The 13580-nt window shown below is 36.6% G+C and overlaps 1 protein-coding gene across 3 annotated transcripts in view; it reads right to left on the bottom strand.

The window, feature by feature from the left end:
* Window positions 1–1286: 1286 nt before the first annotated feature.
* The window catches only part of PRRC1 (proline rich coiled-coil 1), a 32058-nt gene continuing 19764 nt past the window's right edge, over window positions 1287–13580 (bottom strand). For all 3 annotated transcript variants that reach the window (XM_053567048.1, XM_053567047.1, XM_053567046.1), the window contains exons 7-9: window positions 8673–8776; window positions 7014–7116; window positions 1287–4846 (exon numbers count right to left, since the gene is read on the bottom strand). In XM_053567048.1, coding sequence (XP_053423023.1) covers window positions 4637–4846; window positions 7014–7116; window positions 8673–8776 — 417 coding nt within the window. In that variant the 3' untranslated portion in view covers window positions 1287–4636. The remainder of the gene's footprint in view (window positions 4847–7013; window positions 7117–8672; window positions 8777–13580) is intronic.

Here is a 13580-nt window from a genome sequence, read left to right as displayed (position 1 = left end):
CAATAATGACAACTACAACAACGAAATAAATAGCCAGGCGTTGTGGCAGGCACCTATAGTTCCAGCTACTTAGGAGGCTGAGGCAAGAGTTTGAGGTTGTTGTTAGCTGTGATGCGATGGCACTCTACCGAGAGCGACGTAGTGTGATTCTGTCTCAAAACAAACAAATAAACAACAACAGAAAGTTTGAACACAACCAAGATGTTCTTTAGTAGATGAATGGGTAAGTAATCTCTACAGGGGTCCTCAAACTTTTTAAACAGGGGGCCAGTTCACTGTCCCTCAGATCGTTGCAGGGCCAGACAATAGTTTAAAAAAAAAACTATGAACAAATTCCTGTGCACACTGCACATATCTTATTTGAAGTAAAAAAACAAAACAGAAACAAATACAATCATCCGGCCTCATGTGGCCCGTGCGCCGTAGTTTGAGGACCCCTGCTCTAGAAAACATCCAGCACAATAGAATATTATTTATTACTAAAAGGAAATAAGTTATCAAGTCATAAAAAAATATTAACAGAATAGCCTTACATATTAGCAAGTAAAAGAAGTCAATCTGAAAATACTACATACTTTATAATTCCAAAATTATGACATCTGGGAAAGGCAAAATTATGGAGACAGAAAAAAGTTGAGTGGTTTCCAGAAGTTGGGGTACGAGTCTTCATGGTATGCACAGACGAAGCGTGGAGGATTTTTAGGGCAGTGAGATTATTATGTGACATTACTAACATACAGATACATATCATCATACACTTATCCAAACTACGGCGTGTATTCACACCAAGAGGGAACCCTAAACTATGGACTTTGCATGGTGTCAAACGTAGATTCATCTCAAATAGACCAGCCTAGTGGGGGATGGGAATAAATTTGCATGTCTGCAGATGGGGACTGCATGAGAAATTTCTGCACCTTTCTCTTCTAGCCTCCTCTTAATTTTGCTGTGAACCTAAAAAAAGCACCCAAAATAGTGAGTCTAAAAAAAAAGATACTTCTAGAGGTCAAGGTCCAGTTCCCCCCCAAACACCTTCCCCTCATAAACATAGGCCTTAACTTCTTTATGTTATCTCCAATGAACTCCTCCCCCCAATATTGTTTGACCTTAAAGTTAGTAACTTCGGGGAAAGTTGAATGTTTTGGCTGTTTGAATGTTAGAGTTCCACAAAAAGATGGGGCTTAAAGTTGGGAGCAACACATTTAGACAAAAAAGGAATATGGGTCTTCCTAGTATAATATAAACATAAATTAGTATTTTTAAAAATCACTATACACACCTTTGGGAATTAAGACAAAGTATTATTTATTTGTGAAATATTTACATACTTACAAAATTGATCTTATTCAATACATCAGATCCTGCAGAATATCATAAAATGAATCCCATATCCTGGGAGTAAAAAACCCTACTTCTTAATAATGTATATATAACCCAACAACGTTTAGAACAGAATATTATAAATTTGGTTTCAGAAATCACAAAGTCCTGTGTATAATCTTTTTCTAGGCAAGGAACAGAATAAATTCAACAGCATATGAAAGTACTTTAGCTGACCCTGAGTAGCTACTAATTTGCGTATTTTTGGATACATGTGATATTTTCATGTGTACTCTCACATACACTATCACTTTGTCCATATTCATTTATCTCAATTTTTTACTTAACTAACCCTTAAGAGAAAGAACAGAGAATGGGAAAATAGTAAAGACAGGAGACTAGGCAGAGGAACCTCCTAGGATTGCCTAAAGCTTTTCCAGCTTCCCAAGACTGGCACAACTTAGGTCTGGGGTTACCTCAAAATCTTAATGTAAGGACCCTGGACAGGCACAGTGGCTCATGCCTACAGAGGCGGCACTGTGGAAGGCCCAGGTGAGAGGACTGCTTGAGGCCAGGCATTTGAGACTAGCCTAGGCAACATAGTAAGAGACCCCGTCTCTACAAAAAAAGAACTAGCGGGCATATGGTACACACCTGTCATCCTAGCTACTCAGGAGGCTGATTAGCAAAGATCACTTGAGCCCAGGAGATTCAGGCTGCAGTGAGCTGTGACCACACCACTGTACTCCAGCCCGTGAAACACAGCGAGACTCCATCTCAAAAAGCAAGATTAAAAGATAGAAGGATTTTGAACAGAATAATTTGAGCACCTTCAATAACCTGGAAATCTTCAGGAAAAAAACAAATGTCACAAAACAACCACAACAGTGGTGAGAAACCATGCTGAAAATGGGTTTTCCCGAGAAGCTGAAGGGAAGCCAAAAGCAAATAGTGCCCCTGCCATCACCACCCTCCCCAAAGGCTAGTGTGGAAGTTACAAGAAAGTGGGCAGGAAGAAAAACCCAGGGACTGGATGACTAGGAAAGGGAAGTGCGGCCTTTGATGCCCAGCGTACCTTATGCCTAAACCCCACCGCTAAGATGGCCTGGCTAAGTTGCCCTGGTGTTGTAGAGACGGGGTTGACTTTCCTCGCCCCTGTACAGCAGAGAACACTAAGGAGTAAGCAACAAGAGTTGGGTGAGCTGAGCATGTGGAGTCAGTCACGCTCTGCAGCCTTTCAAAGAGAACCCTGGGCCAAAAAAGGAATCAGAAAAGACCAGGCCAGATCATGTATTTCTCTCTTCCATCTGCCCTTCTCTAATCCTCCTCACAGACTCACACTGTTCCAAAGAACAGGAGGCTTAACAGGTCATCAGGTGCAGAAAAATTATTTGGCTTCACCAGAGCCGTGGAATAACTGCCATTGCTATTTGGGGATTTGGGGGAAAACTGTCATCTAAGGAGACAGACATCAATGTTTGTGATTCTGTTAGACCAACCCGCAGAAACATCAAGAAAGCTATCTGAGATATAGTAAAATAAAAAGAAAAACTCAGACTTATTTTCAGGATACGTAAAATTTCCCTATTACAGGACGTAGGCAGAAGAAAACATTTCAGTACAGGCATACTTTCCTTCAGTAGGTGATGAAATCCTGTGTTTTTGTCATCAGGCCAGTGCAATGATAAAATACTATTTGAAAGGGACAGCTTTTTAAAATAAAAGATAAGGGTAAATGGTAGAAAAAGGCTTATCTTTGCTTATGAAGAAGGGGGAAAAAGAGTGTTCTGTCCCTGTGACCCTGCACCATAGTGCGACTTGTCACATCTCTTCTCTGTTTCTCATTCCTTCTAATGATGACAAAGTCTGAATTTCACTATACAGTCTTACACAGGGCTTGGAAATTAACACAGATCATAGTTTCAAAATTAATATTTAATTCTCGTCCTCAGGTAAAAATAGAAAAAATCCACATAATTACCTGAAATAACATTAATACAAAGCAAACCTTATGTATAGAGATAGTGTAGGATAAGAGCTTCAAAACCTTTTATAAAACTGCCAGAGAGTATACTAATTCTTCTATATCTAAAGTACTGAAGAGTAAATAAAAATTAAATTATATTTATATGAGAAATGATCTTCAAAAAGTTATCTCAACTTGCTCGTATAAAGTTCAACAATATAGGAAAAAAAACATTTAATTCTGATTCATATAAATCTAAAAATGGTAAAATATATTATTTGAAGGGGAGAAAGCTTTCACTAAATACAAACATAACTAAATAAACCAGACTGGATATAAAATAGTTTCTCTGAAAACGTCCATAAAAGGAAAGGCAGAAGGGCACAAAGTTAGAAAAGCAATGTTTAAGGCAGACAAAGGAGGAACTTTAATTAAAATGAGATGTATTCCATCCCATAAGCAACAAAATAACGCCCTCGCAAAAATTTCTCTACCACAGTTTAGAGATAGGAGTAGAAGCAGAAACAGTGGCTGTTGTCAAAATTTATTCTTCCAAGTACCAAAGAGTACTATATAAAAATAACACAAGTAATTCTGATTTAAAATATACTTGACTCATTTGCCCCTTTGCTGTCACAAAACAATGAAAAAATAAAACATATCACCCCAACGTTTATAGTACAAATTTGTGAAATGCCAAAAATTTTGAAAAAAAAAAAAAAAAAAAAAGTTTAATTTTCCAGATGGTATGTATAGTGCACACAATGACCAAAAGAGAAAATGATCAATTGGTTCATTTGGCCCATTTTGTTAAAACACACATAGAAATGTGTGACATCTCCATACAAGTAGGGGTCTTGGGGTAAACTGTCGGGCGCACTGCTCAGCATTTAGACCTGAGATCACATGCACATACAGAAGTTTCAAAGATTAACAGGAACAAAATTAAGCAAGAAGAAATAATCCATTTAGAGAATGAATACTCAATAAACAGACCCTTTAACTAGGTCTTTAAAAAAGCAAAATAATCAAGAATGTATCATTAAGTTAATGTCTCTGCCCATGAATTTCCATCTTATAAATTTAATGTATTAAATTGTGCTATAAATGTATTTGTATATTTTCTTTTTTGAGAACTATGATATTTGAAATAAGATTATTATAAAAAGGATTTCTTTTCATCTGTTGAATGACATCATGCCTTTCTAGAAAAAGAAAAATTGCAGCCTACATGAAAATTATAAAAGTTGCTGGCTTCTCTAAAGCTATTCAATTTAAGAAGGTACATCCTCTTATTTAACATCAAGCTAAAAGTGAGGGGAGGTCTCCGGGTCCTGGACCAGCCTTCCCTCACGCGGTCCTGGGCGGCAGGCGCTGTTTGTACATGCCTGCGACTGCCTTGGCTGCACTGTAGATCATCTGCCGGCGTGACATGCCGGTGAAGGCCACATGCCAATCAGTCCGGCTGACGTTCAGTAAACTCTTTTCCAAGACTTCGCCCACTGTCACCAAAAGGCCTGACCACCTCAGATTGTAGTCCTGGGGAGTTAGACTTTGAGCCTGTAGAAAAGTAAAATAGATATTACTTTTAGTACATTAAAAAAAAAAAAAAATCATTGGAATTAGCTGTGACATTTCAAACTCTCTCAGATGACTTTTAATATAGATTATGACTAACCCGGAGAAACACAGCAATGCTGCCAACTGTATGCAATTACACAGCTACAAAAGAATCCAAATAATTTCGCACCATCTACTTTGTTTAAAATATCCCCATTAAGCTCATTTTGTTGTATAATCCAACTCTTACATCTAAAGACTCCATCCGTAGAGGTAAGAGTTAGAGGGCTTAAGTTCCAGCTCTACATGAAGTGTCACTTCAGGTTAGTCATACGATTAGTGCTAAAATCAGGGCTAAAGTTATCTTTTTATAGGAATAAGATTCAAACCAGAGAGAGGAAAACTGCTTAACTTGTTTAGGAAAGAGTTCCTCAATTAATTTGTAGAAAGCATGGCTGGAAATATGATTAACATGATTCAATACATTATCAAATAATCAAATAATATCCAATCCAGGACAGTATAAACTATTGTTGCATCATTTATACTTGACCTAATCTATATGTATTCCTACTCAAATCCACCTATGAAAGGATGAGAGAAAAATAAACTCATCCTTGATAGGTCTAAGAATGATGTGGTTTTTCTTGCTTAAGGTGTTAGGTATAGGCCAGAGTGGTAAACCCATACGTAGAATGGATCTGTACAGTGATTTCCAAATACACTGTGTACTACAATCACCTGAGGAACTTTTGTGTTGTTGCAAAAGAAACAGTACAGTATTATAAGAACTAGCTTCTGCGTAAACCTGATGCAAGCAGCCCAGCATTTGGGAACCCTGCTCTACGATTTGCTTCCAAAATATATACTACACTACCAGTGTTTCACCATGTCTCAAAGAAGAGCAGCAGGAGAAAAACTACTAAGGTCCTCAGCAACACATGCAGAACTGTGCTTCTCAAAAGTATGACGTGTAAACAAAAACCCAGAAGATTTTATTAAAATGCAGATCCTGATTTAGTAGTTCTGGGTTAGGGCTTGAGGGTATTCATTTTTAGCCAGATCCCGGGTGACATTTTGTTTTTTAAGAGACAGGTTCTTGCCCAGGCTGGAGTACAGTGACACAATCATGATTCACTACAGTCTCGAACTCCCCAGGCTCAAGCAATTCTCCCACCTGAGTTTCACAGTGGGTGGGACTACAGGTGTGTACTACTGTTCCCACCTAATTTATTTTTCTGTAGAGATGGAGTTGCACAATGTTGTCTGAGCTGGTCTTGAACTTTTGGACTCAAGAGAGCCCCCTGCCTCGGCCTCCCAAAGTACTAGGATTATAGGCCTGAGTCACCACACATGGCCCATTTCATTCTTACCTGGGCCATTTCATTCTTTCCTATTTCTTTCCAATAAGTGCTCCTAAAAATAAAAATTGTCCTTTTGCTATGGTCATCTAGCATAGGGTCAGTCAATTTTTTCTGAAAAGGGCCCAATTGTGAACATTTTAAGTTTTGTGGGCCAGTCTATATTGCGACTACTCAATTCTGCTGCTGTAGTACAAAAGCAGTTATAAACAATATGCAAGCAAACTGGCATGGCTGTGTTCTAATAAAACTCACTTACAAAAACAAGTGGCAGGCAGATTTATTTGTGAGCCACTGTTTGCTAATCCCAGACCTACAGCAACGTTACCAGAGGCAGTGACAGAAGCATCTTCATAATCACAAGGTTTCCGATGTTTTATCCTTAGTTCTGACGTTTGCTTCGATTTTATGGCACATACAGTTTTCTAATCCTTATTAGCTAAAGGTTATCAGTGTGGTTGTTATTTCTAGCCAAATGCCTTCAACTCTACTGACTTGTGTCCATCACCTAAGGTTTCTAATATTGTCTTGTTACGAAAGATGAAGTAAAGAGGAAAACCAAAGAAAAGGGAAACAGAGAAAATAAAATGTGAAATAAGACATAAAACAAGCAGAAGATGTAGAGATCATAATCATATAATCATAAAAAAATAAGAAAAATAATTATTAATCATGTATTAATGAAGTAAAATCAAGAACATGTTTCTAACCAAAAATCTACCACAAATTTTTACTTTGACAATAATATTGCAAGTTTCTCTGAAGCATAGTGAACCTGCAAAGAAAAAATAAATAAATAAACCAACCTGTTGTACAAATTCCAAAGGTACTGGTGTGGCTTGTGTAAATGTTTCTAGATGAATGCCATGGACGGGATCCTCAACCACCAAACAACCAATGTCAAACCATCTATAACAGAATTATGAGTTTCAAATTTTTTATAGGCTAAGTTACAATGACTAGACAAAAATGTAGTTCATTTTTGTCCTAAACTGTGTTTCAAATTAAAAATTCAAAATAATGACAGTTACTTTACTTCCATCTAATAATCAATATTTCATATTTTATGACAACTTTCTCAGTTAAGACAAGGTATTTGTGACGTTTCCGTAAAGCCAAGTTTATTTATTTTGCATTTTTTTCTTGACTTATATATTATAATATCTATAGTAAATAACATAGTAAACTATCAGACATGGACATCCTAAAAAGCAGAGTCATTAAAATTATGACCAGGGTTTCTTAGGAAGGCAGTGAACATACGTGAGACCTCCAGCCCAGGCTTGACTGAGATGGTGACCAACGTATACAGAACTCCTCCTTCCTTTCCTCATACTCTACAACCGTGGTTATCAGAGGAAAGTGAGCCTTCTCAAGACAACCCGAAACTCTAGGATTTATTTTTACTCTAGGATTATTTTTATTTATTTATTTTTACAGTATTTTCAAGTCTTACTAGACATTCAGGGAGACAGTACCAGATATTCAAACCAAAAAGAAAAAGGATACTAAAGTGCTCATGACTGAGATAATAGAATAAGCAGATGAGAATTTTAAAGTACTATAACTCATATATTCAAGGGAACAGAATTAAAGATAGTCCAAAGAGAGGAATAGGTACAGATATTCAGTATATAAACTGAAGCAATACAAAAAATGGTAAAAAGTGAACATCTGAGTTTAACAGCAGGCTGGACCCAGCAGAAGGCAGGATTACTGAACTTGCAGACGGGTGAACAGAAACATACAAACTGAAGAACAGAGAGAGACATAGAATTGGGGCGAGGTGGGGGACTGACACCGTGGGAAATGTAAAATGTCTAGGGTTGGAAGACTTTTTTTGCATATTAAAGACGCAAAGTGTGAAGGACATTGTTATACAATACTGAATAAACAAAAAAATGAAGAAACACAATGCGATTACAAAAGAAGGTATATTTCAACCAAGGAAAATTATTGTAATATAAATCAATTCAGCAAGTAAGAAAAATTTTCCCATAAAAAAGTCACCCATTAAAAATATAGAGCTCTCAAAAATAATAATGAATCATGCTGTCTAGAGGCTTCTTTAAACTAAATACATGAGAAATGGGGTTCGGTAGAAACTCAAACCCACTGACCGCCATCAGGCCTGCCTTCCTGTCCATCCCTCCCATTGTTCTGAATAACTGTGAATGACTGTGTTTCCTGTGCATGGTCAATTATATCCAGTCAATAAATCACTGTATCATCTTATATTTACTGTTATTATATTACTATCTCCAATTTATAATTAAAGGAGAGAAACAAGAATAGAAATGTCAGCTACCCTACACAGAACACACAGCTAGTTAAGTGACCCAGCCTGCATCAGAAAATACTTTCTCTTTGGTTATAAAATAGAAGACATGTTTTGATAGGCTTCAGTGTGAGCCCTCAGAACTAACTGCACTTTGATTCTGAGAGAAACACAGTAAACTTCTTACTTGTCAGGTAGTAATTCTGCAATGAAGTTTTCTACCGACACAGCTGTCTGTTTTTCATGGATCACTCCGGATCTACGCAAGCTATCTATCCGTTCCTGGGCACCCTGAACAACAAAGCAGAGGGGAGAAAGCCATTTCAAATTATTTAATGTTAAACACACTGATTTATGACTACCCAAGTAATACATGCATGCATTTACACACAAACACATACTCACTGTAATGTTTAAATAATAAAAAGTATACAAAGCAAAACATGATAAAGTACAATCATGCTTCCTCAGGATGAATAATTTGAGGTACACCTTCCAAATTATTCCCCCATGCATTACTATGTTGGTTGCTATTGTCAAATGCATTACTTTTATATTACACTTTCTAACTGGTTATTATTAATACAAGAAAATTATGCATTTTATAATGCTGATCTGGCAAGAGGACATCTTACTCAATACAGATCTTTTATTAGTCTTAGTGTTTTATAAGTTGATTCTTGAGTTCAGGTAGGAAATAATACTGATAGTAAATGTTTTTCTCTTTGTTCTGATACCTTTTAAATATACGTGTACCAAAATGACTGGTTATTTAAAATAAGAAACTGCAAAATGTATAAAAAAGCTTATTCGTTTATTCCATTTGCGAAGCAAAATTGAGGGGCTCAAAACACTGTATAGATAACTCAAAACCATAAATTAAATATCTGTCTCCTAACAGAAAACTAAAAGCTAGGTTATTAAGGACAAGGTTGCTGTTCATTACTTTTATCTGATCATTTCATAAACAGTGATAATGAATGTTAGGATGAACATATATTCAAAAGTCAAGATAAAAAATCTTTCTATTTCTGAACAAAACTAGCCACGGATAATACACCTAGTTTTACTAAGGACAGGAGAACTAAATAGAACACATGAGATTAAGTAGTCAGTTATTATGTAAATGAAAATTAAGAAGGTTAGAACAGTTCTACACCAACTGAATTCGTTTCCGTGGACAGCTGATACAGGGAGAGAAAGTGATGACTGTAACGAGAATGGTGAGACCATTTAGGACAATGTAGGGTACTAGCTTGTCAAGGTGAAGGATGGAGGACGAGGATTTAAACCACGACATTAAGACACTATATTTTTGCTCATTCTTCTATTTCTAGTGCCTAGCACAGTGTCCAATCTAACAGGTTTTCAATAAGTACTACATAAAAAACTAAACAAAGAAAAAAACAAAAGCTTCTGAAGGCCTATGTAGTGAATGTTAAGAATACAAAGGGTGTAAATATGGGATTGCCAAATCTAATAAGAAACAGACAGCTGTTGATTTCGAAGGAAATAACAGGTAAGAACTTAATTCTTTATACTGGATATTGTAAATTTGCCCAATTTCTAAATTTTCATTTTGAAAAAACTTAAATAAATGTTAATTCCATAGAATTATTAGATTAGTGCAATGTCTAGAGATTAGTTTTTGAAGGTGGTATCTTAGCTATGTACTACCATAAAATATTCCTAGATTTTACGCTTCCAGAGAACACAGACTAAATTTTTTCATTTTTTACTATCCTTACAAAGTACAGGGCTTTGTAATTTATAGGATTCATGAAATATTTAGTTAAAGTTAACCAGTACCCACAAGAGAAAGGATGAGCTAGACAGACAAGTTTAATTCTTTTTTGTTTATGGAATCTAGAAGAAAAATTAAGAGGAGGTTATATCTGGCCTCTCTTTCCTCTGACCACTGCACTGATTAAATACAACCTCTTCTGCAGTCACAAATACAGACATTTTAATGTTAGTCCCTACCAATGTTCTGAGAATGAAATTTTATTACCTACATTTATCAATGCAGGAGATCAAGAATTAGGCAGAGGAGAGGCCATATATAAATAATCGCTTCAGAACTGAAGTACAATACATGAAGGCTCTCACAGCTGACACTCTAACAGCTTATACTAAGCAACTTGGACTGATTTATTTACTTAAATAATTTCATATATTTAAAAGACAAGTGTAGTTCAGAAAATCCATTAACTTCAAATAAAATCCGATAGGCTCAGCACCCGTAGCTCAGTGGTTAGGGCGCCAGCCACATGCACCAGGGCCAGTGGGTTCGAACCCAGCCCAGGTTTGCTAAACCACAATGACGACAACAACAACAACAAAAAATAGCCAGGTGTTGCAGTGGGTACCTGTAGTCCCAGCTACTTGAGAGGCTGAGTTAAGAGATTTGCTTAGGCCCAAGAGTTTGAGGTTGCTGTGAGCTGTGACACCACAGCACTCTACCACGGGCGACACAGTAAGTGAGATTCTGTCTCTAAAATAAAATAAAACAAAACAAAACAAAACAAAATAAAATCCGATAGTGAAAAAAAATTTTATTCTAAGATTCCACCTTTTTTTCCTTCTCATTAGCTCCCTCTATTGTTTCTGGAAAAACAATGAAAAGCTGACAAATACATAAGTAACTTTGCTAAATCTAAATCTAAATCTAAACCTAAAATAGATTTTAGTTTTGACCTTGTATAAAAAATTGTGGCAAAAGAGCTCACATGTAGAACGTGGAAGGGCAAAAACCAATAGCAAAAAAAACAAAACTGTCAAATACTAATCAAAATAACAAGATAAATCGAACTATCAATAACATCAAAAAAAGGCTTTTCTTGAAGAAAAAATCCCCACCAGACTTTCAAGTCTAATACCAACTGATTTTAAATATCTTCTGTGTAATTATATCCAATGTAACAAAAAAAGGCTCATGTTTCAAAAGCCATAATGAAGAAGGAAGCTTGCCATGAAGTCAATACATAAATTCATTTTCATTTGTACTGCTAAAATTTTATAAATTTTTTCCTTTTCTTCATAAATACTGTACGTACCTTCTTAAATACTTCCCATATCGTCCCCCTTTCCTCATGTTCCCAATGACAAACTCACACTTCAGGACTTGGTCATACATTTCTGAATGACTAAAACCTCTTCTCCATAAACTGCCGCTCTAACTGCCAGGGTTTTCACCATCTTTGCCCAAATTTTTACCTTGAAACCTAAACCCATAAATTCTAACAGCCTCATACTACATATGAAAATTTCAATTTTTAACCCCTCAGACTCAAATATCCTTTATTAGAGAATTATATTCTTTTGCCACCCTTTTAGAAAAGTAATACCACTATCAACCTCTGTATCACATACATATAACATGTAGAAAGCCCTTGCTTTAGTGTCTAGTTTCAGTGAAATGTACTCACCATTTTCTTTGTTCAATAACCTTTTTGAAACCTAGGATTTTCTTCAGATTACCCTCTGAAACGAAATCTTGAAATGTAATTCCTTCCCAGATCTATAAACTTTTTCCAACTTCCAAACACATTCATGAAAACCTGAAAGTCCAATCTCCATCACATTACTCCTTCTAGTCTTTCAAGTACGTACCACTCACATGGATGCTTACAGTTTACCTTATGTATAACTAGCCTATTGCATGATCATTGTTTCTACATATTTGTTTTACAACTAGACTGCTGTGTCTGTTTCTGTTTAATTACATCTTCACAAACCCACACACACACACACGTGCACACTCTTTTGATTGAGTTTCAAGACTAGATTGATCTCAACCTCTATAGCCATCAGGTAGTTTTGCTATATTTTATAAAGGCCAAACCCCTCCTATCATGGAAAGCCTTACTGAACAAGCACACCGCGACTCAAATTTAACGGAAACCCACCAGAAAGCAGAAATACTCCAAAGTGCACGTGCTTTTGGTAGTGTTGCTCCGTTTAAGAACAGACCCTTATGAAAAGTGAAAAGGCAGGAAGTGTGTGATTTCATTCCGGTTTACATAATATCCTACATTTAGATATAGCCTAACTGTTGCCTCACAGCCCCCAAGTCAGAAAAGTGATTTTAGGGATGGTATGTGTCTAAAAAAATGACTTTCATATACTATTTAAATAAAGGACTAAATATAACCAAAAAAAGCATCTCAACTTATGCAACACTATCTAATAGAATTAAAAATAATCTACTCTTCCTGGGCACGGTAGCTTACACCTATAATCCCAGCAACTTGGGAGGAAGGCTGAAGTGGAAGGACAACATGAGAGCAGGACTTTGAGACCAGCCTGGACAACAGAGCAAAGCCCCATCTGTTTAAAAACGACAAAAAAAGAAAAACTAACACCAGACATGGCAGCATGTGCCTGTAGTCTCAGCTACTCAGGAGACTGAGGCAAGAAGATCCTCTGAGCCCTGGAGTTCGAGGCTACCGTGAGCTATGACTGTGCCACTGTACTCTAGTGTGCATACAGTGCAAGATCCCACCTCTATATAAAAAAAAGACTGAGCAAGACCCCACCTCTATATTAAAAAAAAGACTTATTGTTAACGTGAGTTTATGTTTAGTGACTAATTATAACCAATGCCATAGATTTTTCCACCAATGCAACATGCTACGCAGTTACCTCATCCTGAGGGAATACAGGCAAGGTGTCCGTGTGCCTGGCTCAAAGGATGCTTTCAATAAATGCAAGCTATCATAAGCTCCTTTGATAACAGAATGTCAGAAATGAGAATGAATGTAAATACAGTTGATCCTTATTATCTGTGGGATTCCCTGACGGTGAATTTGACTACTCACTAAAATTTTATTAGTAACTTCAAAATCAGACATGCACAGAGCTATAAGAAATTGAGTTGCCTCATGCACATTCCCCAATTGAGAGCAAACAAGGGAGCACTCTCTTGTTCTGTGGGCATAATGTAAACAAGTATCCCTGTTGAGGTCAACTTAGTGCCACCTTTTTGCATTTTTGTGCTTGTCTGAAATGACCCCCAAGTTCAGTGCTGAGGTGCAGTCTACAGTTCTTAAGCAGAAGACGACTGTGATGTCCCTTACGGAGAAAATATGAGTGT

The sequence above is a fragment of the Nycticebus coucang genome, chromosome 17 (genome assembly GCF_027406575.1).
Source record: "Nycticebus coucang isolate mNycCou1 chromosome 17, mNycCou1.pri, whole genome shotgun sequence".
Taxonomy (NCBI): Eukaryota; Metazoa; Chordata; class Mammalia; order Primates; family Lorisidae; genus Nycticebus; species Nycticebus coucang.
This window is presented reverse-complemented; position numbering and strand designations above follow the sequence as displayed.